The sequence below is a fragment of the Pristis pectinata genome, chromosome 14, assembly GCF_009764475.1.
Source record: "Pristis pectinata isolate sPriPec2 chromosome 14, sPriPec2.1.pri, whole genome shotgun sequence".
In the NCBI taxonomy this organism is placed as follows: Eukaryota; Metazoa; Chordata; class Chondrichthyes; order Rhinopristiformes; family Pristidae; genus Pristis; species Pristis pectinata.
Window position 1 is genome coordinate 30952465 of NC_067418.1, and position 26988 is coordinate 30979452.

The window sequence follows — 26988 nt, forward strand, 5'->3', positions numbered from 1 at the left end:
AGGTAACCAAAATGAGTCTTAAGGACGTCTCAAAGGAGGAACGAGAAATAGAGGCTGAGAGGTTCAGGGAGAGAATCCAGAAGTTTGGCACCAGTTGTGGAGTTCAGGATGAATTTTTAAACTTTAAAACTTTATTTATACAGCACAGTAACAGGCCCCTCCAGCCCAATGTGCCCGCGCTGCCCAATTACACCCATGTTAACCAACTAACCTGTACCTCTTTAGAATGTGGAAGGAAACTTTTTGTAACACGATTGATTCATATTTAGCCTGCAAACTTATGAGTGTGTTGGGGCTCTTTTGCCATTATTGTCTGCATTGACTCCAGTATCAGTCTGTCAAAGTTTCTTGTAATTGTTCTCCTTCTCTACGCAAAAGCACAATTCTTTTATGCATTTCATTGCTTATATTAAAACGTGTCATGACACATTCAAAGGATTCCATCCGTCTCTGAAGGATTGAACTTTCATTGAATTGAAGCATATCAGCAATTAAATGCATAAAAGAATTGCGCTTTTGCGTAGAGAAGGAGAACAATTACAAGAAACTTTGACAGACTGCTACTGGAATCAAAGCAGACAATAATGGCAAAAAAGCCCCAGCACACTCATAAGTTTGCAGGCTTAATATGAATCAATCGTATTACAAAAGGCCAGATACATGATAATGGATGTGCAATGTCCCATTCAAAGGCTTACTTCAACAACAGGCAAAATACAATTTACCTGATTCAGGTCTTTAAACTAGGAGAACATAAGCAAAATACAACTGGCCTAATGCAATGGCACTTCATTAACAGTATTAACACTTAAGAAAATAAAGAGAAAAGTACTGATAGACTAAGGTTGCAGGCATGAGATGAGAAAAGTATTTTTTATGATTTGTTTTCCCAAGTGGTGACAATTCATTCCTTCATTTCATGAATACAGGATATGGAAAGAGCTGCTCTGGTCGCTAGTTGAATAGTGTAACGAAATTATAAATGTTACCTTTTTGAATAAATTTCCAGTATAATTACTTATGGGTACAAAGACAATTCTTTACCTAAGTTAGAAAATTTCAAGTACAATCTATGGAGCTTGCCACTCTATTTTGCAACCTTGTGTTATTTTATATATTTCTAATGTTAATTTTTTGCACAAATTAGGTTATAAGGTGTAAGTCAAATAACAAGTAACATTCCAGGGAACTCCAATCTGATGATGTCATTAAACTGGAAGTTATATTGCTGCCAAGAGTTAAAAAAACAATTATTTGCAATCTGACTTCCATTGTGGCCAAACAGTTTCAAGATCTTGGCCCAAGGGTGCAATAATAAAATTATTACTGGATTCCTTGCATAGTTAACATGAAGAGGTCAAATAACAAGCACCGAATATGTTTTGATTAGATACGGACTTCCCTAATACATCACATATTGTTAGGAATACACAATACATTCCACTCCCTCTGTGAAAAAAGATTTGAAAAGTAGTTGAAAAATGCAGTCCCATTCCTGCCAAATCTCTCTTTTGGGAGAAATGTGATTAAAAAAAAAAGAAGTTGCCACTTCTGCAGAACATCCTAAATTTTTACTGAAATCGAGATTCACAACATCAAGCTATGTGACTCAAATCCTGGTGTAATTGAGGTGGTTCTGTCACTGAAAAGCAAATAAAAAGCAATTCTATAGAATCATTAACACTTCTACATGCAGAATAATTGACAGACAGCTATAAGGTAGCTATACAATCTTCAGTTTTGGCTTTAGACTCTGTCATAAATCATGAAAATTTATCACATTATTTCCAGCAAAAGTTTGTTACTGCCTTTAGCTTCCCCTTTCCACTTGTTGAATGCAGATAAAAATCAAAATTCAGATAACTGATGGAAGTAATCTCCTGTTAAGTGCAAAATCCCAAGTTTATTCATTATGTGGCCTTGCCTGTGGCCAGTCTACGGTTAAGTACAACCATTTGGGCTGTTTCTACTGCAACAATAGGACCAGCTAGTAAGCAAAGTTGAGAAATGGCTGCCTTTTAAAATCTGGTACTCACTGATAGATCTCTGAGCATAGGTAACCAAGGAGCTGTGGAAAGAAAGGGTTTATTAACCAAAGTTCCCATCACTGATCACTATCTAGCAAAATTGTTGGATCAGTACAGGGTGGGGGTCAGCCATGATATTGCCTTGGTTGAGTGGCATACAGGGACATGCTGACAAGATCAATATGATAACTAGTTGAGTGAGCTTCTGATACCTCTGGAAAACAACTCATCAGAAATACCTTCAGGGAAGAAAAGGAGAGAGAAATAAGTGACAAGAGAAAAAGACAATAAATAAGCATTGGCAACAATTTCAGCACAATATATAAATGTCACCATTTTGCGAGGAGAGAAGATTAGAGAACTGCGAAGATAGAACATTGTGTCATTACTCAGGAGAGCGACAAAATAGTCACACAGATTCTCTGATTCACACTCCCTTCGAATGAGACTCTACTTTTGGAGCAGAAGTTTTCAAAATGTACACAAGTGTAAAAAAATTTTTTTTTACAAAAAAAGAACTCGGAACTAGCAAATAGTGATGTAACATCTTAATATGATAGTCTCATATTTATTTCAGCTATCTGGATTCTATAAGGTGCATCTGTGGCCAAGGGAAGTACAAATATATTCTGGAGACTGTGGTACACCTATCTTCTCTTTCTTAAACCATCCCTCAGGTTTGAGGGTGATGTGCTTCACTCTGGTTTTGCAGATAATGAGGTGTCTAATGAGGTCAATGTGGGAACCATAGATTCTTCAACAGACGGAGCAGGAGGTGCCTGCAGGGCCAGTAGGTGGGTAGTTATAAGTGTTGTTAGTATTATTAGTTCCATCACTTAGGTAGGGCTTAAGTGTGTGTTGGATTCCTGGATCAGAGTTGTCAACACCATCCCGAGTGCTTTCCCAACTTTGAATTGCCATGTGCAAGAGATTCTCAGGAATCAGTGTGGATGTTACATTTCCTTAAGGAAGCTTTGAGAACATTCTTGAATCTTTTGCCTGATAATCTGTTCAAATGACAGCATTTGGAATTGATTGTCTGAATCTGGTACGGGGAGCATGAATGATATAGCCTGCACAGTGTAACTCAGTGCAACTAACACCTCAATACTGAGGATGTTGGCCTGGGAGAGGACACTGTGATTGGTTCACTTATCCTTCCAGTGAATTTAAATGATTTTATGGAGGATGTGTTGGTGGCATTCCAATGCTTTGAGAAGCCCACTGGAGGTAGTCCAAATCTCAGAAACTTACTGATGTAATTTAGGTCTTGTCTATGTTTATGTTTACTCTCTTTTCCCCACTTCCTTGTGGTAACATAGGGAATGATTTCCTGCTTGAAGATCTTTGACCTTGTGACTAATTTCAAAGCAGATTGCAATTTTAGCAATAATGTGATCAGGAATTGGCAATTTTTAATTCCCTCCAACTCATCTCTTGAGTTTTGTTAAATATTGTGGCAACACATGGGAGGACATCCAGATGATTTAATTTAAATCCCGATGGAAGAGTGAATAAGGATTACAATTCTGATTGTGGGGTTGGGAGAGCTGAGCACTGCAGCATGCAACAGAAACATAGTACAACAACTGGCAACATGATTCTGCATTTGCCTGAAGGTGAAGAGGGGCAAAGGACAGGTCATTAGTCAGAGCCTGGAATTGACAGCACAGGGACAGTAAACAAAGCATGTGGTAGAGTTGCAATACTTAGGAACACAAGAACAATCCTATGAATTAAGAACAAGAGAGGTGAGAGAGAATGAAGGTACTGTCGAATGTGCAAAATGTTGTTGAGAAATTGAGGAAGATGTCGAAAGATAACACCCAAAATCACAGCTACAGAAGGACATAAATTTGAGCTGGGCACATGCTAATCATTTATTTCAAAAAGAATCAAGTGCCTCAACTAAATCAGGTCACTTTCCATTTCTAATACTCATATGTATGTAATGCCAAGGTAATGATTAGCTTCTGATTAAGGGATGACCTTTCCTCTCTCTTCTTACCCTAGATACACTGATATCAATCACTTGGCCATCACCAACACTCCAAGAAAGGCCAGATAACTGAGGACAGATAAAGGATTAAACCTGATATCTTCCATGGGTGACTCTCTCAGTATCGTTCTAAGCAGTGCAATTGCCAACCAAACCAATAAAAAATGCAGCAAAATGTGTTTTTAATCTCATCACATTATTTCAATTGCCAGAATTTTGTTCCAGTAGCTAACAGTGGTTGGATCTTAAATGTAAATCTTTTTGTTTTAAGGCTACTAGTTTTGTTGATCTAATATTTATCTCTCTTATTCATCAACTCACACTAAACTAAGATTTAGCTTGGAATGCAATCCCTCTCAGGCAGTTACTGTGAAGTGAATGTTGAAGTGGTTTGTTTTTACGAAAAGCTGCAATCAGGCAGCATTTATATTAATGTGGCTCAGGCAGCTCCCTCACATAAAACAAAATTAAAATCAGACATAGGAAAAGCAAAGCTTCAACTGCAAATAAAACTAAATTCAAATCTCAGATCGAATGTTGCAATCTATCTGAAGATGTTAACAGGGATTAATCAGTATATTGAAGGACATTCAGCTGTCATTGCACAAACTTTGTAATCTTGGTATTGAGTTCAATATTGTTTCCATCTGCAAAGATCAGAAGTGTTAAAAAATAGTGTACTGATCGCCAGCACTCTGTCAACCAGTGAGTTAGAGGTGGAGCATTTGATGAAAGGTCATGAACTTGAAATGCTTGTTCTATTTACCTCTCCATGGATGCTACTTGACCTGCTGAGTATTTCCAGAATTTCCTGTCTTTGTTTCAGAAATTCGGGGTCTTGACAAGGTGTTGCACAAAAATTCATGTTGTCAGGGTGATTATAGCAAGGGATAAAAAAGTTGGCTGATAAGCAGAATGCAAAAAATAATTGAGAGGACTGCGTTTTGTTGAGGTTGGGGAAGAGCTTGAAGTGGTGTGACCCACGGATCAGTGCTATGGCCATACTTGTTCTTTGGGAGATATAGAAGATATGGACTTAGGAAAATTGTCACCCAATTTGTGTTGGCTTTCTCCAAAGTGGAGGACATCAGATTTGTAGGGGTAGAATGAAACTCTGCTTCACGTGGAAGAAGTGTCTAGGCTGCGGGATGGTGCAAAGGAAAAAGTGAAAGAACAAAGAGAACAGACTTTGCATCCACTCTGTTTACATGGGAAGGTGCCACGAGAAGAGGATTGTATGCTGGTGGAGATGCACGATTGATCCAGAATCTCATGAAGGGAGCAATCCCTTTGGAATGCTACAAGGGGGGAGGAGGGGAAGATGTGTCTGATGATGGCAGAAATTGCTTCTGTTTCCTTTCCCACAGATGCTGCCTGACCTGCAAAGTATTTCCAGCAATTTCTGTTTATATTTCCAGTTTCCAGCATATGCAGGTTTTTGCTTAGGGAAAACGTAGATAGATTATCAGAATAGACAGATGGTACATGGTATAATTTAATGTGAATTAGTGTGTGGTAACACATTTGGCAGGGAAAACAAAAAACACATTGGGTATTCAGCTGAAAGATCCTAAAGGGTGCAGAAGCTTGGAGAGACCAGATGAGATCAAATATATAAGCTTGAACAGAAGCAAAAAGCTATAACAAAGCTAAATAGCATGAGTTTGGCCACAGTAAGAGTTCAGTCTGCTGTTTCGGGCAACCCATTATTGTGAACATGAATATCACAGTTGGTATACAATAGAGATTAAACTACTCAGCAAAGTGCCAAGGATGGGAAATTATGATCATCAGAAGGGACCTGTAATATCTCCCCTCTTAGAGAAGGTCTGCATGAATTTTTAAACATTTTTCTAAAGGTTTTGATAATAATGTCTAAGGAAAGAATATTTTCCTCTGATTGTGGAGACCATCAGTTTTAAAATGTTCATTGTAAATTAGCTGAGGGATTAAGAGGTATTTGTGTATAAACAGAAAAAAAAGATTGTTGGACCATTAAGTGCCTTGTCACAGACATCCTGCATCTTTTAGGGAAAAATAGGATAAATGAAGACAAGAAGGCTCTGGGGAGATGGTCAGGTTGGTGGAGGAGGAGTGTACAGAGGTGGAGAAAAGGGGACAATTATACTGGCTTTGGATCGCTCAAACAAAAAAAGCCTTAATAGGCTGAATGGCTGCCTTCAGTGCTGTATACTTTGATTCTTTTGTATTTATCCTGTGATCTTGTGATAAAGATGCATTTAGAATAATTCATGCTCCAGATACTAAGTTTAAAAAAACACACCCAATATGATCTTAACAAAACTATCTGCTCCACTATAGAAATAACACAAAAGCTTTGAAAGTATTGCCAGATCCCTCATTTTTGTCAAATTTTTGTCACCTCCCAAACATCTTCAAATGTGTGAGCTGAATTTTCCTGAGAACTCTTTTTAATCTAGTCAAAGCATGTAGATTTACACAACCAAAGCAGCTCCTGAAACTGTCTTGTTGAACATAGCTTAAGGATCTTTGTTACGTGTGACATGAGCACAAAGATAATCTTTCATCAATTTTTTTTGTTAAACAAACTCTAGGACCTTGAAATTACACTGTGAATTATTAGCTTGGATGCTTAGTATATTCAAAAGAAATTCTGTTATCTAATAATTAAATGGAACCTTGATTGTATAAAATATAAAAATTACAGAACAGAAAGAAAATTTATATAAATATATTAAGAACTTATGGATTTAGATCTTAGTTTATCCTCAACTTAAAACTTAGTTCATTTTTTATCATGTAAAAATGTTACATTTTGGAAGGTTGTAATGCCATCATACATGTAGAAAATGATTTGTGAATCTTTTATTACACAAATACCAGCCATCTGATAAAACGGAAAATATTGGAAATATGTTGTAGATCAGCAAGGATCGTAAAAAGGACAGGTTAATAATGTTTTTCTCAGAATCAGAATTATTATCATTGACTTATATGATGTGAAATTTGTTGTCTTGTGGCAGCAGTACACACAAAATGATCCTATTCACCTTGAGTATAGTTCTAGCTTTTCCTCTTTTTTTCCTTTATGGTAGATTTCATGTAAAATAAGGCATTTATATGAGCCCAAGCAGTTTGAAGTTCAATGCTGTGAGATTGACTGTGAAAAGCCAAAAGCAAATGCCATTGAAACCTGTCAAACGGTCAATCAATCAATCATGAAGACAGGGCGTGTACTTTATATAGTTCCAGCTTCATTCCAGTTTGCCTTAACACACAAAAAATAATTCATCTGAACACTCTACTCAGCTAATATAATGAGGAGCTGCTTAAAACAAAGCTTAAAAGAATAAAATGATGTCACTAAACACAAGTGGAACTCAAGAATGCTACCAACATTAGCTAAGCTCTGCTGCATTATAGCTTTAAGGCATGCTTCAGCCTTTGCTGTTTGTTTTTTGCCCTTCCATTTTTTGATGAAGCACCCTGTACTTAGGCATTGTTTCCCTATCCTTGTAACCTGTACAACTGGAATCCACATTTGAACCAACCACGCTGATGGTGAGTGTGTGTGTGTGTGTGTGTGTGTGTGTGTGTGTGTGTGTGTGTGTGTGTGTGTGTGTGTGTGTGTGTGTGTGTGTGTGTGTGCGCGCGCACATGCGCGCGCGGCCTGCCTATCATGACTTTCCATTATTTTTATATTAGTGCCTGACCCTTCACTTTGATTCAGAACCCTGCAGGTGGGGGAATGCCAGTCTCAAATGTCACGCTCAAATACTCTGCCAGGATTTCAACTCACTGCCCTACATGCCATAATAAACTCATTTCAAACCAGTGGGTGGTCTAAATAGTAGAAGGAACTATGTCATGTAATCTGAAAATGCAGATGTATTATTCAAAAAAACGTTACGGGGACTACCCCATCTCTATCCATCTTTCTCTATGAAGTCCCTAAACACGTTGTAGCTTCCCAAATCTGTGACCACCTTTCTCCAGAACTATTCTTCTGAATACTTCTGATCAGGTTTTGGCTCCCATCATAGCAACAATGATTCTTAGTAAAGGTCTCAAATGACTGTCATTTCTCAATTTCACACAATCCTACTCCAGCGCCTCTCCTCCATCTTCCTACTGGATAGGAATGCAGTAACCTGCTTCCATTCTTATCAATCCAGTCAGAAGATCGCCTTCATTGGCTATGCTTTCCACTCATGTACCGCTACCTCTGCTGTGAACTAAGAATCTCTAATTGAAACTACTCTCTTTCTTAATTGCATGCTGCCCCTTGTGACATCAAAAACACCCTGTGTAAACTAGTGACATTCAGCTCTACCTCACTAGCACCTCTCTCAAATGCTCCACCATCTCTAAATTTTCAGGCTGCTTGTTGTATTAGATGAACAGAAACCTCCTCCAAAAAGATAGGAGACCAAAGTTATTACACTTAATCCTAAACACAAATGTCATATTTCTTTGATTTGTTCTGGTGACTGAAACTGAACCAGAATTTTCATGTTAGTGTTAAATTTGACCCCAAGGTGAGCTTCCTGCTACATAAATGCCTCATCAATAACACCACTTTCTGCCACTGTTACAAACTCACGTGCCCACTGTGTTTCATCTCACCTTCGCTTATAAACCCCATCGTTTTCACTGTCTCAGGAAATTGCCTACACAAATGCATTCCTGGGCTCTCTCCCAAATGCCAACCTCCTTGAACATAACCACATCTAAATTACTGCTCAGTTACCACTTTGTGCCATATCTGGTCAGTCATCACAACTATCTTTGTTAACCTACATGAGCTTAGTCTGGTAACAATTCTGTTTAGGAGTCTCATCCTTCGTTTTAATCCCTCTCTACCTCTAATCTCCTCCGGCCCTATAACCTTCTGAGATCACTGCCCTCCTCTGTCCTGGCCCTCATGCTCATCCATTGCCAGTTATATCCCAAGATCCCTCCCCTAAAGGTCCCTCCTTTTCAACCTTCCATTCCATATTTCAAATGGCTACTTATAACCTACCATTTTATCTTAACATCCATTCATGTATTTCTGACAAGTGTTCTTTGATAACACTTTAGATGTTTTACTTGTCTAAAGGTGCTATAAAAATGCAATGTTGATGTTTTTATTGATGCGACCTAAACTGCAAGAAGTCTGCATATCAGATCTAAACCAGCGTACAGTAATTGCAGGTTCAGCAGAATATATTAGATCAGTATATTCCTACTCTGGCTAAACTATTAAGTATTCTTGTACATCCTTTACTTATTGTATGTGGGCTTCTCCCATGTCCTGGACTTCTTCAGCTTCTTAAGCACTTATTTCCCCATCTAACAATATAAAAATATATCAACTACTCCCACAAAGCAATTTTTTTTATGAAGAACAGTCAGTTTGGTTTTGTCACACATATTTTCCCCTTTCCCTCAACTCCAATCCTTGCTGACACAGGATAACAATATATCAAAGTAAATAAGAAGGAGTTAGAAATCCAAAGGATGAAAGAAAACCAGCCTTTGCTTTACCTTTTCCTTAATTTAAACACATTTGAATGAAACAAGGAGTAATATGTTCAGAGGGAGCTCTAAGGATGCAAGTAGTTAAGTTCTCTGTGGATTTGTATATTTTAGACGCAAGTGACAAGAGTGAGAATACTTGCATATTGATTATTGCACTATGACAGCTCCTCAGAATCAACAATGCACACTTTGTTAGACTGTGAATGCCATTTGTTTTCCAAACCTGCGGGAGACTTTCAGTTTTGCCTTTGATCAGTAAGTCAGTGTCTCTGAGGACCACTTGAGCCTTGCTGCTTTTATTTATCTCTATGACATTAATAATGCAATTGAGACTGAAGCACGTGAAGTCAGATCATCAATTTCACCCACACTAGTGGAAGACAAACATGTAAATTATGCAACTAGATAGGAATACATTTCCTGAACGAGTTATGCATTCACATCTTGGTTTGAGGGTTACGGGAGAAACTTGTTTCCTTAAATTGCAGATTTGAAACTTGTGCCTCTTTACTCATAAATGTTAAGAATGATTGTGCTATAAAATATAACATTTTCTGTTTTTGAGCATCCAGGATAAACATTAATACTCATAACATAGTAAAAGTTCCTTCTGCACAGCTCACTGATATGTGCTCCTCCTAATCTCAAAAAACACTATATCCCTAAAATTTAGAGCTCCTTTCTGTCTTTCTACAATATATACAGTTTTTTTCAATCTCAATCTCAGCATAACCTAACCACAACTCTTTGATGCAACTCAGCTTCCATAGGCAGTGGCTCTGCTTTTGGATTTTTAAATTGTTGAAAAAAAAGAGAACATGAAATAAAATATAATGGCATCAATTAATTCCCACTGCACAAAGTAAATAGAAGAAATCAAAGCCTGCCAATAATACATGAGATCCAGTAAAATCTTTATCACTTTCAAACAAGTATTGCACATTAATATACAGGAAATTTATGAATTCAAATTAAAGTTTACATTTATGATTAAAAGTATGAATACTGAACCACCTCTCTGTTCAGTCCATACATAAAAAAAACTAATTGGCACTAACTTATACATATGAAAGCCACATTGAGGCAAAAAGTTGTGAGCTGAGTATGTTTATGGAAGTTTAAATTCGTCCACATTCTTTTCTTTCTCTCCTCCACCCTGCAGAATGCTAGTTGAATTAAATTAAATTGAATTATATTAAATTAAATTAAATTGATGCAGTCATCCAGTTTTCAGATGTCTGCTGAAAATAAAATAATACTTAGTAGAATTCAAATAGGGAATTTCAATTATCTGCAATAGGGCTTGTTACTCAGGCTGGGATACATCGAGAGGCAATATTCATTTGACATTATCCTCAAACGACAGTGGTGATGAAACATGCTTCTCCTCTCCCCAAATCAAAGCTTTAATAATATAAAATACAACAAAGCTTATAACAGTAAATCAGTCCTTAAAAAGGTAGATTCTTCTTCAGAGATATTGATGTCAAAATTCAGCCAAACTGGCTAGATTCAATACTGAATAGAACTCTGACAATTGCATAAAGTTCAACATTGCAGAAATTTTTTTGAAAAGCAATATTTTTAGAGTATCATTCACTTGTTGACATTCTCAGTAGAAGTAACGTATTTTAATTCTTGCACCAATAGCCTGTATATTAAAAGAAAGTCACAACTCTTACTACTTACTAGGTGCCAATATCTTGCAGTTTGACCCATTGCATAGGCAACATTCATTATAGTGACAGCTGCATTAAGTTCACTCTTTGTAAAGTTTTAATTTCTTCATTCAGGGAATACAAAATATGGGAATGCCTCTTGCAATGTTAACAATATTGTTAATGGAGGTTGGTCAAAGGAATTGTTAATGGTGGGTGATCAAAAGAATTCTCACCTAAGATTATTGGCAGACTTGCTGCTCGGAAATGTAGTGGCGACATTGAAAGGTGCAAGGATCTAAATATGTTTCTAACTAAAAGAACTTTGGGATAGTTGATTGGAGGTGCAAGGCAGAATTGATGGCTCAGTTGAAATTAGTAAGAGCATCGGTCCTTGAAAATGTGTGCTAAATTAAGAAAAAATCCTCCAGTTGAGTTACCATTGAATAAGATTGAATAAGATTGAATAACTACTGGCCAAGGGTTTCCTGGAACTCAATGCTCTTAGCAGCAATGTTGCCCAGGTGGATAGGTATGAAAATAAAACTATGCAATAAAGTCAAAAGAAACTGCTACAGAAATTGGGCATTTGAACCACAATCAAAACAATAATGGGCAGTGTACTGGCAACACTTCTGTCCCTCCACCTAATGAAATAAAATATAGAGGAAGCATTTCATTTCAGTTTAGCAGATGTCTCATTTAAGAATGCTGAATTGCATTAAAAGATTTTACACAGCATTTAATCTGTGTAATCCCTATATGTGCATAATGGAACAGAATAGAAAGGGTCCTGCTCTGCATCTGACAAAGCTAAAGTCAACCTGGGAGTACTTGATGTAGCAGAGAGAGCTTTTTTTTCTCCATGTAACTGTACCATAACTAACAACTTTGGAATGCTCAGTACTGACATTGGTGCTAAAAATGATCCATTTCCAAGAATGTAATCCTCCCCAGAATGAACATGAAAATCTCCCAAAATATGTGAAATAATATATTGCAATGGTCCTAATCAATGGAGAATACAGTAAGCAATGTCCTCTAATTTGCTTGGAATACACTTAGAATGCATTTCCCCAAACAGTGCAACTTCAAAATAACCTGACTCATTATATCATGGTTTCAGATATACCACTGGTATTACTATGTCATCAAGGACAGTGTGCATTTTTATTCCAGTGTTGCAGGGAGGGATTAATCTTCCCAGCATTCCCAGAACGTAGCAGACCTTTTTGTTTTGCGCAAGTCCCTCTGACAACAGCAATCCTGAGGAGGGGCAATGGATTCTGGAAAAGGATTGGCAATCCAGCACTGGGGATGTGTTTTACAAATTGTAGCTGTGAGATTATAGCAAAAAAGATTGATTGGAGAGAATGGGGTGGACATTGGGGAAATCTGTTCAAACTGGTTGTGTATGTACTGTAACTGTATTATATATAAAAGAAAAAGTTCCTAAAATTAGGGAAGTTAATTCTATTTATAAGATATTAACTTGAAATGCCGATGTGAAAGTTGTCCCCAATCCCCACATTATATTGAGGCTACACAATTTTCTATGAATGATTTATTCAGCAAGGCCAAATTGGTGCAATTCTAAATTGGTATCTTGCTGTCTGCTAAGTAGGTCTGGGATTAATAGCATTTGTAACCATTAGATCATTTCTTTGGCTGAAGTCAAAAAGTAAATTTCTTTTATTTTGCCCTGCTTGGTGACACTCCTGCACATATTAATTCAATCTCCCTCAATCTGTTTTGGTTTTTTAACTTTTTACCCTCTCTCTCATTTTGGCTCAGAAACATTCTCCACACTTTCACCTTTGAAGAGGGAAAATGTTGGCTGATATTCCATTCCTCAGTTAGTGATCTATATCAAAATTATTCTGCCTCTTTTGCACTTTCTGATCAAAATAAATCTACATATTCCCTTACAGTTTTGTTTCTCACCAATGGTGATTCCCTGGGCAGAACAAAACATATCTGCACATGTATCTAACTATCTCTGCACATGTATCTAACTATCTAACAGTGGCTCCTGCAGATTCTACTGTCAGTGTGGTTAATTACAAGTAGGTGCAAGTTCCAGACCTGGACAATGGGGTCCTGGCAACCAGAAGCAGCATCACAATAAAAGTAACTTCATTTCTTTAACACTTTTAGCAAAATCTCCCAAAGTATTTTACTTTGCAATTTGGACGATAAAGACAAGGAAGTGAGAACATTGTAGGGGCGTAGTGATAAATGTGAATATACAAATACTTCTCTACAAATCAGTAGTTTCTCTTGTTCCTGTACATGCTCCCTGTTCTCCCTATTCATCCCTGGCCACTAATACTTCCTCTTACACTGCAGAGTCAATCATTCACTCCAAGACAAAAGAAGTAACAGTGCTTTATCATTTTATTCTTTTGAAGTCAGGAATCAATTACTCTGTTGGCTCTGAAGATCAGGTCACCTTGAGTTGGACTTAGCTAAGTGCCTTGGTAACTGAGATTGTTTGCCCAGGTAGTACTGAATTTCTAAGTTGTATGCCTGCCTCCTCACAAACATGCTCTGCAATCTCCTTGGCAGCCTTTGCAGGAGCTTAACAACAATGGTCCTGAGTTGCTTTTGATAACTGCACACATGTACAGTTGTCCCCTAAGCATATTGATGAAACTTATCCGATCCAAAGATCATATCTTGTTGCCCCCTCCTATATTTATGCATCTCTAAGTTTGTCAAATTTGTTTCAATATGCTGTCAGCTGATTCTCTGGCAAGATCATTGCTCCAAGATGCCTTTCTGAAGCATTTGCCTATGGTGTCAGCTACTAGGTATCATCAAAGTATTTCAACATTGGTTCTGTTGTGACTTCTCCTCAATTATCTTGATTGCTTGGTCATGAGTATCTAACCAACACCATTCCACATCCTTTTGGTCAGATGTCTGAGGGGATCATACATCTCACTCAATGGGGCAGGAACTTGCTCGGATAGTATAGATGACATATTTTCAGTCAACTATGCTGAAATCCACATAATAGCTTTTATGCTTTCAGCTAGCACCTCATAAGCACCTTCAATATACTCTCATTGTATGCCGACAGCACATGACTCAGTGAGCTTAACTCAACTGTCTTGAGATTGATGACTTTCTTTTGGGGGCCATTACCTGTTGCTCCCAAGTCAAGATCAAATGCCACTGGTTGCTCTTACAGCAATACCTTGGCATAGATACATCTAATGTATGTTCTTCATGTGTAATTGACCTCATATGGAAACAGGCATATTCTTTTCAACTTGAACTCCAACCCTGTTTCTTTCCCTGTACAATGCATCTCGTCCACTTCATGAACTTCTAATGCCTTTGTCATCATACACTGTTTGTAATTTTTTTTAAAATCAAATCATTGACACTTTTTCCCTAACACAGGCCATTTCTTTCTCAGCCACTCATCACATTGTCCACAATATTTGCAACATCTAAGCAACCTTGGCAGTACTTTCCCTCTTCTGACTTTAATCAAACACTTCGCCATATATACTTTCATCTATTAGCCAATCAATATCTCTAGCCTAGGCTCGGATAACTCCACAGATTTGTAAGTCTGGACACAGTTTTCCAGAGTTTATTCTGCCTCACTTGGTAGCTTTTCCCTCCTGCTGAAGGATTGCACAAATCCTTTGAATCTGCACAAGTGAAATTATCTGTTAACAATCTTAGCTTAATCAAGAAGTTTTCAAAGGATTGTCCCTGATCCTGCTTACCCACAAAAAAAAATTAAGAGTCATCTCTTTCACTTCTAGGCTACAATTTTTTTTCAATTGTACTTTTAATTGAAACATATTTTCAATTTATTTTTTAAAGGTATTGATCAAAATCATAATATCTAGATCCAGAGGAGTCTTAATAAAACATTTGGTGGGGAAAGTTAATTTGTTATAATAAAATACACAAGTCTAACTGCACTACTCGTTTTGTAATAATTTCTACTCACAGAATTAATGCAGCCAATCAATTTAAGAAAAATTGGGTTTGGCTTCTTCCAAAGGTTAAGAGTTAAATGCTTTAAAGCTTTATTAACATAGCACAACAGAGGTATATCTAAGGATATGGAAAACTATCAATTACTTTATAAGAAAACTTTTAGATAACTGTCTAAATTCTAAATGATCACAATCACTCTTAATGCTTTGTCAGGTAGTAAAATCACAGCATCATGGTCAGCTGTGCAAAGAATTCGAGTTAGAAACCAGGAAGTTTCCACTTCAGCTCCAATTTCTCATACCCTGCCTTGATGCTGCAATAAAGGTAACCAAAGGACTGGGACAAATATTCCCACAGGGCAGGGGGAGTACCTGTGGGTTGCCAATGAATGGGGTTGTGCTGAGTGGTGGGGGATAGAAGTAATTGAACGCCAGATTAACCACTGGGAAGAGCGTTGTTCCTGGAGAATTAATTCTCTTTACTTTGCATTTTATGAAGAGCAGAGTTACAGTGTTGTTAAGTTAAAATCAACAGAATGATTGTCACCACAAAATCATTTAGTGCATCTTATAAAAAAGGGCAAGGGTACTTCATATGATTGTACTCAAAATTTGCAAGCGAATCCATTTTTCATTCACCATTTGTATTATAAGTAAAATACATGTTTAAACTTTTGAGGTTCCCCACTGGCTCAGGCTAAATTAATTACACAGTAAGCTGCACATGGATACAACCCAAAAAGACCACAGACTTAATCCCTGCTCTTTGCCAAGGCAGCTTTGGCAGTTGGAAGACAGCAGTCGATCTCAACATCCCGAACTAAGGTTGGGAAGCCAATGTCAAGAATCCCATTGTTTGATCACCAGCCTCTGAACTATACTGGAAAGTGTGTACATGCATGGATATTGAACAATGACGACTTGTTTTTATATGACTAAGCAACTGCTAAAACACCAGCTTAAGAATGACTACTTTGATGATACACCCTGAGACTACAGGCACCCTTTGAAATGATCAAACTCTTTGAAAGAGCAAGATAGAAAATTGTGATGAAACTTCTTATTATCATCAGGTATCGCATTTAAAAAATTGATAGGTATGATTGAATTTTAGTATCAGGTGAAAAACAAGTGGTAGTAGATCAAAGTACAGTTTACAACACCACTCGATGCTTGTTTCCATTGAAGTTAATAGATATGAAAATCTGGTCGGGTGCTAAGTAAATGAACTATCCACTACCTCCAGTAGTAACCAAAATAAAAATGCACCTGGTTATAAGTGATATGATCGAATTTATCTTAAGGCACATAGGAAAAATAAAGCCTGGGAAACATAAATGATTAAATCTTAGCAAATGGTTGGGCAGTGTACTTACTGCTCTGTGCTGGGTGGTAGCCATGTTGTCCCAATCACTGTCTGGTTGGAGGCTGCTGACAACAGGTGGTAGCTCCTCAGGATGAGGTTTGTTGATTACTATTGTATGCAGGGGCAGGTGTGAGGCCGTGTGCTGGTCATTGAGCTCCTCCCTTTCCCTCTCCCGTACCAATCTTTCCTGGACCATTGCTTCCTCCCCATCAGCAGAAGCAGTGTACGGAGAGGCAGCTTGTTTGGAAGACATTCTGCTGTTAAATGTAAAGGAGAAGAACACAGATTCAATTATTTCAATAAGTGCCATACTACTTCACTAAAATAATTTGAAGTGTTCAAAAAGCATGTGCTAATATGCGTAATAATTTAAATACAGATGATAAATATTTTGCTAAGAGAGAAAGTCTGCTATCGCCACAATGATTCTGAAGCTTCTGGCTGAATTTGAATGCAGCATCCAGGACGTATTGGGGCCTTACTCACTACTGCATTACTGCTGCCTGGCAGCTGCCCTTTAGAGTCATAAAGCCACAGAGTCACAGCGCAAAAGCAGGCCCCTCGGCCCAACTCGTCCATGCTGACCAACTTTCCTACCTGAGCTACTCCCATTTGCCGTTTCTTCCCAACATCTACCTTTGGGTGGCAGAAGTACCAGCCTGTGTTGGGTAATAGATCCTTTAAAATGCCCATGACATTTTGTACTGACATATTAAGCCAATATTAACCAAATGTGTACTGCAAGTTGATAGCCTCTCTCAAAATAAGCACCGTATATCCATTATGTTGGTTAGTCTCTCTGATCCCAGACCCACTTCCCCAGCATCATCACTTTATGAAAATCAAAAAAAATCTCTTGGACATATGAAACAAAAACAGTAAAAAACTAGAAATACTCAACAGATTAGACAGCATCTACGGAAAGAGAAACAGTTAACGTTTCAGGTCAGAGACCCTTTGTCAGAACTCAAAAAGTGAGAAAGCAAGTTAATTTTCAGTAGCAGAGAAAATGGGGTGGGGATGCTTAGGACAAAGGGAATATCACATTAATTCATCTAACTCACCCCACCAGAAATATTCCCTTTGTTCGACCCTTCTCTTATTGGACCTGAAGTGTTAATTCTGTTTCTTTTTCCACAGATGCTGCCTGACCTGCTGAGCATTTCCAGCATTTTGCGTTTTTGTCTCCAGCGTAAACAGCTGGTCTAGTCAGAACGGAATCCCTCGTAAGTATATACATTTAGATATCTTTATTGGTCACATGTACATAGAAAAACTCAGTGAAATGCATCTTTTGTGTAGAGTGTTCTGGGGGCAGCCCGCAAGTGTTGCCACGCTTCTGGTGCCAACATAGCATGGCAACAACTTCCTAACCCGTATGTCTTTGGATGTGGGAGGAAACCGGAGCACCCGGAGTAAATCCATGCAGACACGGGAAGAACATACAAAATCCTTACAGACAGTGGCCGGAATTGAACCCGGGTCACTGGCGCTGTAATAGCATTACACTAACTGCTATACTACCTTTCTTGTGCAGCTTGAAGGAAAAGATTTACTTTTGCAAGCTTCACCAGAATCACTTGGATCTATTCTCCATTCTGAACCCTGCTCCTCTCACCACCATCTTCCCACTGGAAATGGAACTCTCCTTCAATCCACCCTCTTCAGCCTCAGATGGTGAGAATTCCTGGGAGGCTTATTTTCAGCCTCAGCTTGTGTTCCCTCTGCCAATGAATTAGGTGCACAAAATAAACTAGACTTCCCATAGAGTCTTTTGGGCATCTGCCAGGCTGTCGCTAGTGGATGGCTGGCCAGTGAGTGCCCTGTGAGAGTGAGGATGGAGGTGTCATTGGATGCAGTGCATGCCAGGGTTCACCACAACATGTTTGTCTAACATTTAGTGGGCTGTTTGGGGTGAAAGCCAAGCAGAAAGACCTAAACAAGTGATTTTAAATTGCCTTTACATATCCTCTAATGTCTGTCTCAACACCAAGACTGACCATAAGATGGAAACAAGCCACCTGCTGATCCTTGAGCTCAGAAACTGTAGAGGCAAAAGTGAAAGGAAACACTGGAAACTGCAACTTTTTAAAAATGGGATAAGAGATTGTTAAAAATTTGGCAATAGACTCTACTTCCTTCTCTATTGGATTCTCCAAGCAGCACACCAGCCACAGTTTAGGGTTGGCAACCTATTCCAGACTTTTGCCGGTATCCTTTAGAATGCAAGGCACAGGAGTTGAATCAAAACAATTTTGCGGCTGGATCTTCACTTTATTTTCCCCTTCTCCTTCAGCAGAGGATTGAACCTTCAGCTCTGCCTTCCAGCTGCATCTCCCAAACCCTGTGCAGAACAGGTTTATTACAGGTGCCGCCCAACACCCTCTGTCTCGTTTGCGTTCTACCATATGCGATAATAATTGTAGATATGGTGAAGAAAAATAAAACTCAAATATAATTCTTCATAAATCCTCTGGCCATGCAGATAATTAGCAACCTGATACTAAATCTCAGTGCAGAAACTTCCTAAGGCCTTCAGAGAGCTGTCTCTTTTTTGAAGGTAAACAGAGGACCTTTTTATTAATTACAACTATGCAGCACTATCTTGTGTGGGTTTTAAGTACAAGCTATTTCAAACAGACATTGGCCAAAATGATTCATTTTAATCAGCTTACTATAAAACAGCATCACCCAAATTGTTAGTTATGTTCACGAGACTCTCAATTCATTTAAGACTTTCCTTCTAAAATGCATGGCACGGTAGTGCATTGCTCACATGTTGAGCGCAGCAATCCTAAATAAAGTGAAAGTAAAAGTTATTACATGTACGTTTCTCTTGGCCTCAAGCTTGACATTTGCAAGCATTTCCCAATCTGCAGGTTTTCCCACCTGAAGCAATTCATTCCTACCTAATTTCACAATTTACGAGAAGTAAATTTCACAAATTTATGAAGTGCAATACAAAGTACATTAAAAGGTACAATTCACAGCTTAATCACCTAACTTATTTTATCAATCAAAGATATGATTCTCAGTTCAATATCAGGTAAACTTAAAATTTTATACACTAGGAGACCTTCCACTGGAACCAGAGGCTGAATCAATTTGAACTTACACAGAGTCACAGAGCATGGAAACAGGCCCTTCAGCCCACATGTGAACATCAAGCACTAATCTCATTTTTCCTTTCGCATCCCTATCAACCACTCTCTTCCCCGATTCTCTTGGCACCCATTCTCACTAGGGACAATTTGCAATGGCTATTTAACCCACTAACCAGCCAATTTTGGCATGTGGGAGGAATTCAGATCACTCAGAGGAAACCCTCGCTATCACAGGGTGAATATGCAAACACCACACAGACAGCAGCCAAGGTCAGCATCGAACCTGGGTCATTGTAGCTGTGAGGCAGCAGTGCTAACCACTACACCACTGTGCTACGCAATGCTATGACCCAAAGTAACCCTTGCTGAAAAGATTTAAGAAATAGAAGTAATTAATTCTAAGACCACATTTGCTTTCTCGCATGAATGTAAAAGATCCCAAAATGCTATTTTTCAGAGCAGAAGAGTCCATTCTTTGATGTTCTGGCCAATATTTATCACGCTATCAAAATAACTAAAAGGTTTATCTGGACATTATTTATAATGCTGGAGTGGGAGCTTCCTGTGCATGAATTAGTTGCCATGTCTCTGAGGCAGCTGTTGGGTTTTACAATGTACTGACAACACCTGGCTTAAGAGCAGAATAAAAAAAAGTAAATATTTCCTTCTTTTTGTTCTATTTTTTACTCGTAATGGAAATTGTCTGTGTGTGGACATGGGATGGGGAAACTTTGAACCTCTCTAAAATGGCTTGACAGGGGAACAGTTTGCTGAACAAGCTACTGAATATAGAACGGCTATTTAGGCAAGGTGGTTAAGTATTTCTGATTTCTGTGGAACATACCATGAATCAATGCTTTTAAAAGAGAAAACTCGAGAGAAAATAGAACTATAGTTAAAAATGAACATTTTGAGAAATGCGAGCCAACAGAATCTGTCACTCATCAGGCTGAGTGTTAATTCACTACTGGAGAATGGAACTTATTATGCTTTCCATCTGGCAATACTTTGATTCTGGCAGCAATACCAGAGATCCCTAAATTAGTGAAGAATTCATAAGGAGAATTGAAAACTGAGGATCCCACAGAATTTGCCAGCTCCGCAGTGAAAGCCACTGTAAAGAGCTTGGGTGTGCATAGCATATGAAAATCCATCAAGGGATTGAAGTACCTTACAATCAAATGTTGACAGTTTGTTCAAAGATCTTTCCTACATTCAATACAACATTTGCCAGGTCTGAGGGTGGACAGACAAAGTGCTTCTCCATGACTATCAACATCGATTCACTACGAGGTCTACTAGCTAGCTTAAAGTGATTCACCCTTAAAATTTGTTTTGCTTCCTGCAAAGGAGGACTTGGACTCTATTTAGGATCTAATCTATTGATCATCTGGCTGATCATTTGGTAAATACATCACATGATAAGCTGCACTTCCCTTTCTTCCCCTCCCCACTCCTCTCCTGCCCAACCACCCCAAATTAATTGTGAAAACAATCAGAGTTGTCCAAGATTCACTCATTCAGTACTGCTTCAAGCTTGCAGTAAATTGAATCAACAGGAATCAATGTCAGTGAATCTTCTTCAGGAAAGAAGAGAAAAAATACATTTCCCATCCCTGAATACTTTACACTGACTCCTACTGGATGGTGTAAAGATACTAGTATTGGTGAGGACCCATGCACAAACTGTCCAACCTCACCCATGAAAAATGGCTGCTTAGCTGAGGCTCTGAATACTTGCAGACATTTATGTACCTTCACTCTCTGTAAGTCAGGACAAAGGGAAAGAAATTGGTGGTGAAAGTAAAATATACTGTGTCATTGTATGCTGTCCCACTCCATAACAGAACATCATTATATCACTGAATGGTAGTTACTTTCTAAGAATATAATTGCAGACTCAAATGAATGTTAGAAATAGAAAATCATAGAGTGAATATAACTGGACCTTTAACTGAAAAGGCAAAACTATAGGGTCATAACCCATATAATAGTGCAAGCTCTCCAACAATCACTGGAGTGAATTGCTGTAAACCAATGGATTTATATTGTGTGACTCTATGTACTGTTATGCACAGGGCAAATACAGAGGCCTATGAGGGAAAGTCATATCCCGGAGAGCTGTTTGATGTCAGTGATGTAATCACCATGGCTTGTACGATTCCCTCAAAATGGTAAAAAACAACAGGGTGCACCAGCGAAGTGAAAACCAGAGATTCAATCACTTAAAGTTCAAATGGGGAAAGGCTGGATTTGATTACCAGTTATAATACACAGACTGTTACATGACCCTCTGGTTACTGAAAAATATAACCTTACACACGCTGACATGTGTGCATACAAAGCATAAAATTTACCCTGTATTTATTCACAGTTACATGTTTCTGGAATTGTAGACAATTTGCAGACTCAATAGACTAGTTCAGTGAAGCAAGAAGTTGTTTAAATGTCTGCATTAACCTACAACAGATATTTGGAGAATGGATTATATAAATGTTCCAAAAAGAGAAAGAGATAATGTATGTGGTTGAAAGAGAAAGAATAAAGGAGAAAAGGAAAGAGAGAAAGAAAAAACTGAAAGTAAGATTAACCTCACAACACTGAAACACGAACAACTCTGCCAATCACTTCTAAGCCACAATGTTAAATATACTCACAGGACTGCATGCAGAAAAGGCATCTACAATGACGTAGCCTGAATACATGAAACATGCCTCGTTTTACCACTGATATTGCCTAGCTTCAGTGTGCTCCAATTTTCAGAAGAAAATTCATCTTAATAGAAAATTGGGTGACTTGTTTAATGACCACATCCATTCTATCTTTCATTCCTCTGGGTCCTAAAACCAAACCAGAAAGTTTCAAATGCTGATACTGAAATGTTCAGCTTGATCCAGCTTAGTTTCTATCTAAGTGAAAGGAAGTGCACCATTTAAAATTAAATCGAGGACAATTAAGCCAAGGTTTGGGAATGATCTCTCTATTTTTCTGGCTTCCAAACACAATGTTTGTTTTCATATTTTTCTGCCCTCTTCTGCTAAATGAGCTGACTCTTAGTAACAGTACAATCCTATACTGTAAGCTGGGCTCAATTATTTCATCCACATATGATAGTTAAAGCTGGCAATTTGTTTGACAATGTAGGGCATTGCTGACAAACTTGATTCCCATCTTCACCAATATCTACCTTAGAGGATCTATCTTGGACCCAACATATTGATGTAATCACAAAGAAGGCATGTCAGCTGCTCTACTTCATTAGGGGGAGATCTGGTATGTCATCAAAGATTCTTACAAATGTCTACAGATGTCTGGTGGAGAGTATTCTGACTGGTTGCATCATTGCCTGGTATGAAGGCTCCAATGCGCAGGATCGAAAGAGGCTGCAGAGGGTTGTAGACTCAGCCAGCTCCATCATGGGCACAACCCTCTCCGTCATCGAGGACATCTTCAAGAGGTGGTGTTTCAAGAAGGAAGCATCCATCATTAAAGACCCTCACCATCTGGGACATGCCCTCTTCGCGATACTACCATTGGGGGAGGTGGTACAGGAGCCTGAAAACCTACACTCAACATTTCAGGAACAGCTTCTTCCCCTCCGCTATCAGATCTTTGAACGGTTATGTACCCATGAACTGTACCTCATTATTCCTCTTTTGCACTATTTATTTTTGTAACTTAAAGTAATTCTTATGTCTTGCATTGTACTGCTGCTGCAAAACAACAAATTTCCTGTCATATGTCAGTGATAATAAACCTGATTCTGATTCAACAAATTTCATTCAGTTCTAGGAGAATTTTGACAAAAGTTACCCAATTATGTCCAAAGGTACCAAGACCTTATACATTCCATTCTGAAAACTAGCAACAGCAGACATAACCCCTAAACATATAACAACTTGAAGCTAGCCTGATTTTAGTTCGATGATATGTAGTTACATTGAAGCTGCAAGCAGACATAGGCTTACTGTACCCTAATCTGTGAGCCAGTTAAACTTTCTTCTTCCCTTGAATGTGTTCAGGTTGAAGATTATTGTGGTAAAAATTGCAGGGACTTTGCTTAATTTCCCCACACATAAATTATTATCTGTTTTGGTGGTGGTTTATCACCTGGAAACTGGATTTCAAACTCTTTTAATCTGTTGATCATGTTTTGCGTAAATGCTCACTTGGATTTCTTAAAAGTCTGTGAAGTTAGGCAAAAGAAGAGTTATGACATTCATTATACAGGTTCATGTGCTAAAACAGGAATAGTGCAACTCCTGCCAGGACCTCTGTGCAGAGACCACAGCCGACCATTGAAAAGTGAATCAGTTCTAAACAAAACTCTCCCCATAGCAGCCACAATACAGGTGGAGAAAAGGCTGCCATTGAGATGAGGGAATGCACAGAAGAGAGAGGGAAATCATGGTCTCCTTTGTACCTGGGCACTAGCTACATGTTGTCCATCCTGTGCAACTATTGTACTACAATTGCCAAGTTATGGGCTGGTAAAGGAACCATTGATTGTAGCAAGCAACTCAGTAGTGGCCTGCACAAAGGGGCTGCAATCAGTGAAGCAACCACCAATGAATCATTTTCCACAATGCTGGCCACTGAAAAGTGAAGCTGGCAAATGCTGTTGGTAAGATATATCTTTATGACAGGCATTTAATTACTGTCACATTTCCAAACCCTGTGCAATGTCTTCCTAAGTTTTTCTGTGAGAAGATCATAGGTGACGCACAAAAGCCACCAATTCTGCCATGGGCACAGAAAACATGTGTCATGTGACCTGTGGCATTATTTGATGTGCAAATGATACAGGGTAAAACTCAATTGCACTAAAATGAATTGATCATGGAAATGCCTAGGCCAGTTTCCCCAAATACTTAATTTCACCCAGAGGTGATCACTATTTCAATCTATCCTGGCTAAGACCACTATTATTGGCACATTCAAAACATGCATAAGAGGCTCCAATTTCAATGCTCAAGTTTCTGAATAGGCTGTTAACCTCTTTAGAAAGTTTTCACAGTGGCATGAGGCATTGACCTTGCCCAACACAAGTTTTCACTGATGCTAATCAGAACCTGACACTTAGTTAAAGCTGGTAATTCTTCTCATCACTCAACCCACAATGAAGTTCTTCCCTCCACATTCCTGTCTCCCATTTATGATGGCACTCTTTTGCCCCCACCAATTTCATCTTACTTCTTCCTCTCAGAACACCTATATTTGAGACCATTGCTAAGGAGAGATGCAAGAAGTGACACCAAAGAAAGAGATCCACACATGCTGAGAGGCACCAATGGAGGAAGTAGGAGTAACACTGTGGTAATATTAAGTGATTCTGGAAGTGATTAAGTGAGTTACTTACCAGGAGTGCTGCCAATAGGGATTGTTGCTAAGAGGAGGAGTTGCTTTTGTCGACAAGTGTGGACAAGCAGGCACTGATTATTCATGACAAATACTGATTGCTGGCATTTATGCAGGGTCAGTTGCTTCATCTGTACCTGATTTCTGTGGCTCAGAACTACACTGGACTATCACAGTAGCACGAGATTCAAGCTTTCTTAATAGTTTAATGATCTTTTCAGATGGTTTGGCATGTTATTTGTCACAAGACACAGTGCTGTATTTGTCCAGAATGTGTTGGAATTATGTCTCAAGACCAATTTGATTTGACCTGGATGCAATTGAGATGGTAACAAATTGATCCAAATCTCATCACGATGAGTTAGAAAATATTTTCAAAAGCCCGTCTTCATTTTTCACATCAATCTTGCCAGGTGCACACTCTCAGTGGGTTTCACTTCAAGTGCTGGGACTGATTCAATCACAATATTCACTGTGCACAGGAACTCTGCCAAGTCCCAGTTGGGGTTGTATTACTTAGCTGAAGAGCTGACACCTTGTCTGGTCTACCTGACCTCTTCCATTACACAGAATGCTTCTGAGACAAACTATTGACTCAAGCAAACAGAGGGTCAACAGCTTGTTCTTCCAAGTGAAGTTAGGTATCAGATGTACTGTGAAAGACTTCTTAGAGATAATCATAGCCAATGAAAACATTGAAACATGAAGAGAGAGAGAATGATGAGATTGAGAAAGAAAGGAGGAAAAAAAAGAGGAAAGACGTTGAAAAAGCAACCAGGGAATGAGGTACAAGGGAGCTTTAATAAACTAAGAGAGGAATGAGAAGAGAGGAAGGGAATAAGAAAAAATAGTTTGAAAAGAAATCGAATGGCAAAAAAAAACAACAGAAGCAAATAAAGAAAATAAGAATATTGGTTCTACTTCCTGATTGCTTGCTGCAGAGAGTAAATTTACTTTGTACTCTATTCTGTAAAATGCCCAAATCAGTTAACCTTAGGTAATCATACCAGCATTTTTCAAATTAGCAAAATCATTAACTTCCTCGTATGGTTTCTTCAAGCAAATACATCCTGATTAAATGCTCATAAAGTAGTGTATAACTGTAAAGACAAATTTACAAATCTGTCACATGTTTTCATGAATATTTCAGTGAATGAAGTGCTTGAAATATCAGGTGCAAGATAAAATAATTAAGCTAATCCCTATTTAAATAGGAATTTTATGAAGCAGTCCATGTTTCAAAAAGGATTTAACAGCTATTGCCACAACTCTCACAATTTATGGAGGTTTTGCAGTGTGGAGGTTCTATCTTCCAGGGGAAAAAAATTAATATAAGAGAGACTAAGAAATTAATGAGATTCACTAATCCAATTATGGACTTTTTTTAATAAATATATTTTGAAAAACACATAAATATTTCAAAATTGCATCTGAGAAATCACTGTGGCAGCAATTTAGAGTCAAATTATACATAATGAGGAAATACTCTGATCAATTGTCTTTCATATTTAATATTAATGATTTACAGGTTTCATGTTTCTAGATGACGAGGAGTACATGGATTGCGGACGGCTGGCAGTGAGTTACACAATGTAGCCCAATTCAATAGTTCCAACCTGTCACTAAGTTTAAAACTGAAGACTACACGCATCACACGCTGATATGTCAGCCCCACTGGTGTGCTTCTGATTGGATCCATACACTCACATGACCTTTCACTGCGGGTCACTTTCTCTTTCACTATGATAGGTGATTGCAAGGCTATGGAGAAAAAATAGCGAGTGGGACCATTTGTGCAGAATTTTCTAAGAGCCAGAGCAGGCATAATAAATCAAATGACTTGCTGTAAGATTCTATGTTTCTTTAAGTGTAGCATAAAGAATTAATAGTGAATTTTAATAAATTCAACTGACACTTGTTTTACAGGTGTTTCACCTAGATCTTGCCATTTAACTCCATTAATACTGTTCCTTTTTACTTCACTCTCACATTTTTCCCCACCCTTC

General features: G+C 38.3%; 1 protein-coding gene across 1 annotated transcript in view; it reads right to left on the minus strand.

The window, feature by feature from the left end:
* sox6 (SRY-box transcription factor 6) overlaps nucleotides 1-26988 on the minus strand; it is a 325865-nt gene that overhangs the window by 273021 nt on the left and 25856 nt on the right. Inside the window, 1 exon segment of the mRNA XM_052029327.1 lies at nucleotides 16531-16777. Within this exon segment, the coding sequence (XP_051885287.1) occupies nucleotides 16531-16777 (247 nt within the window).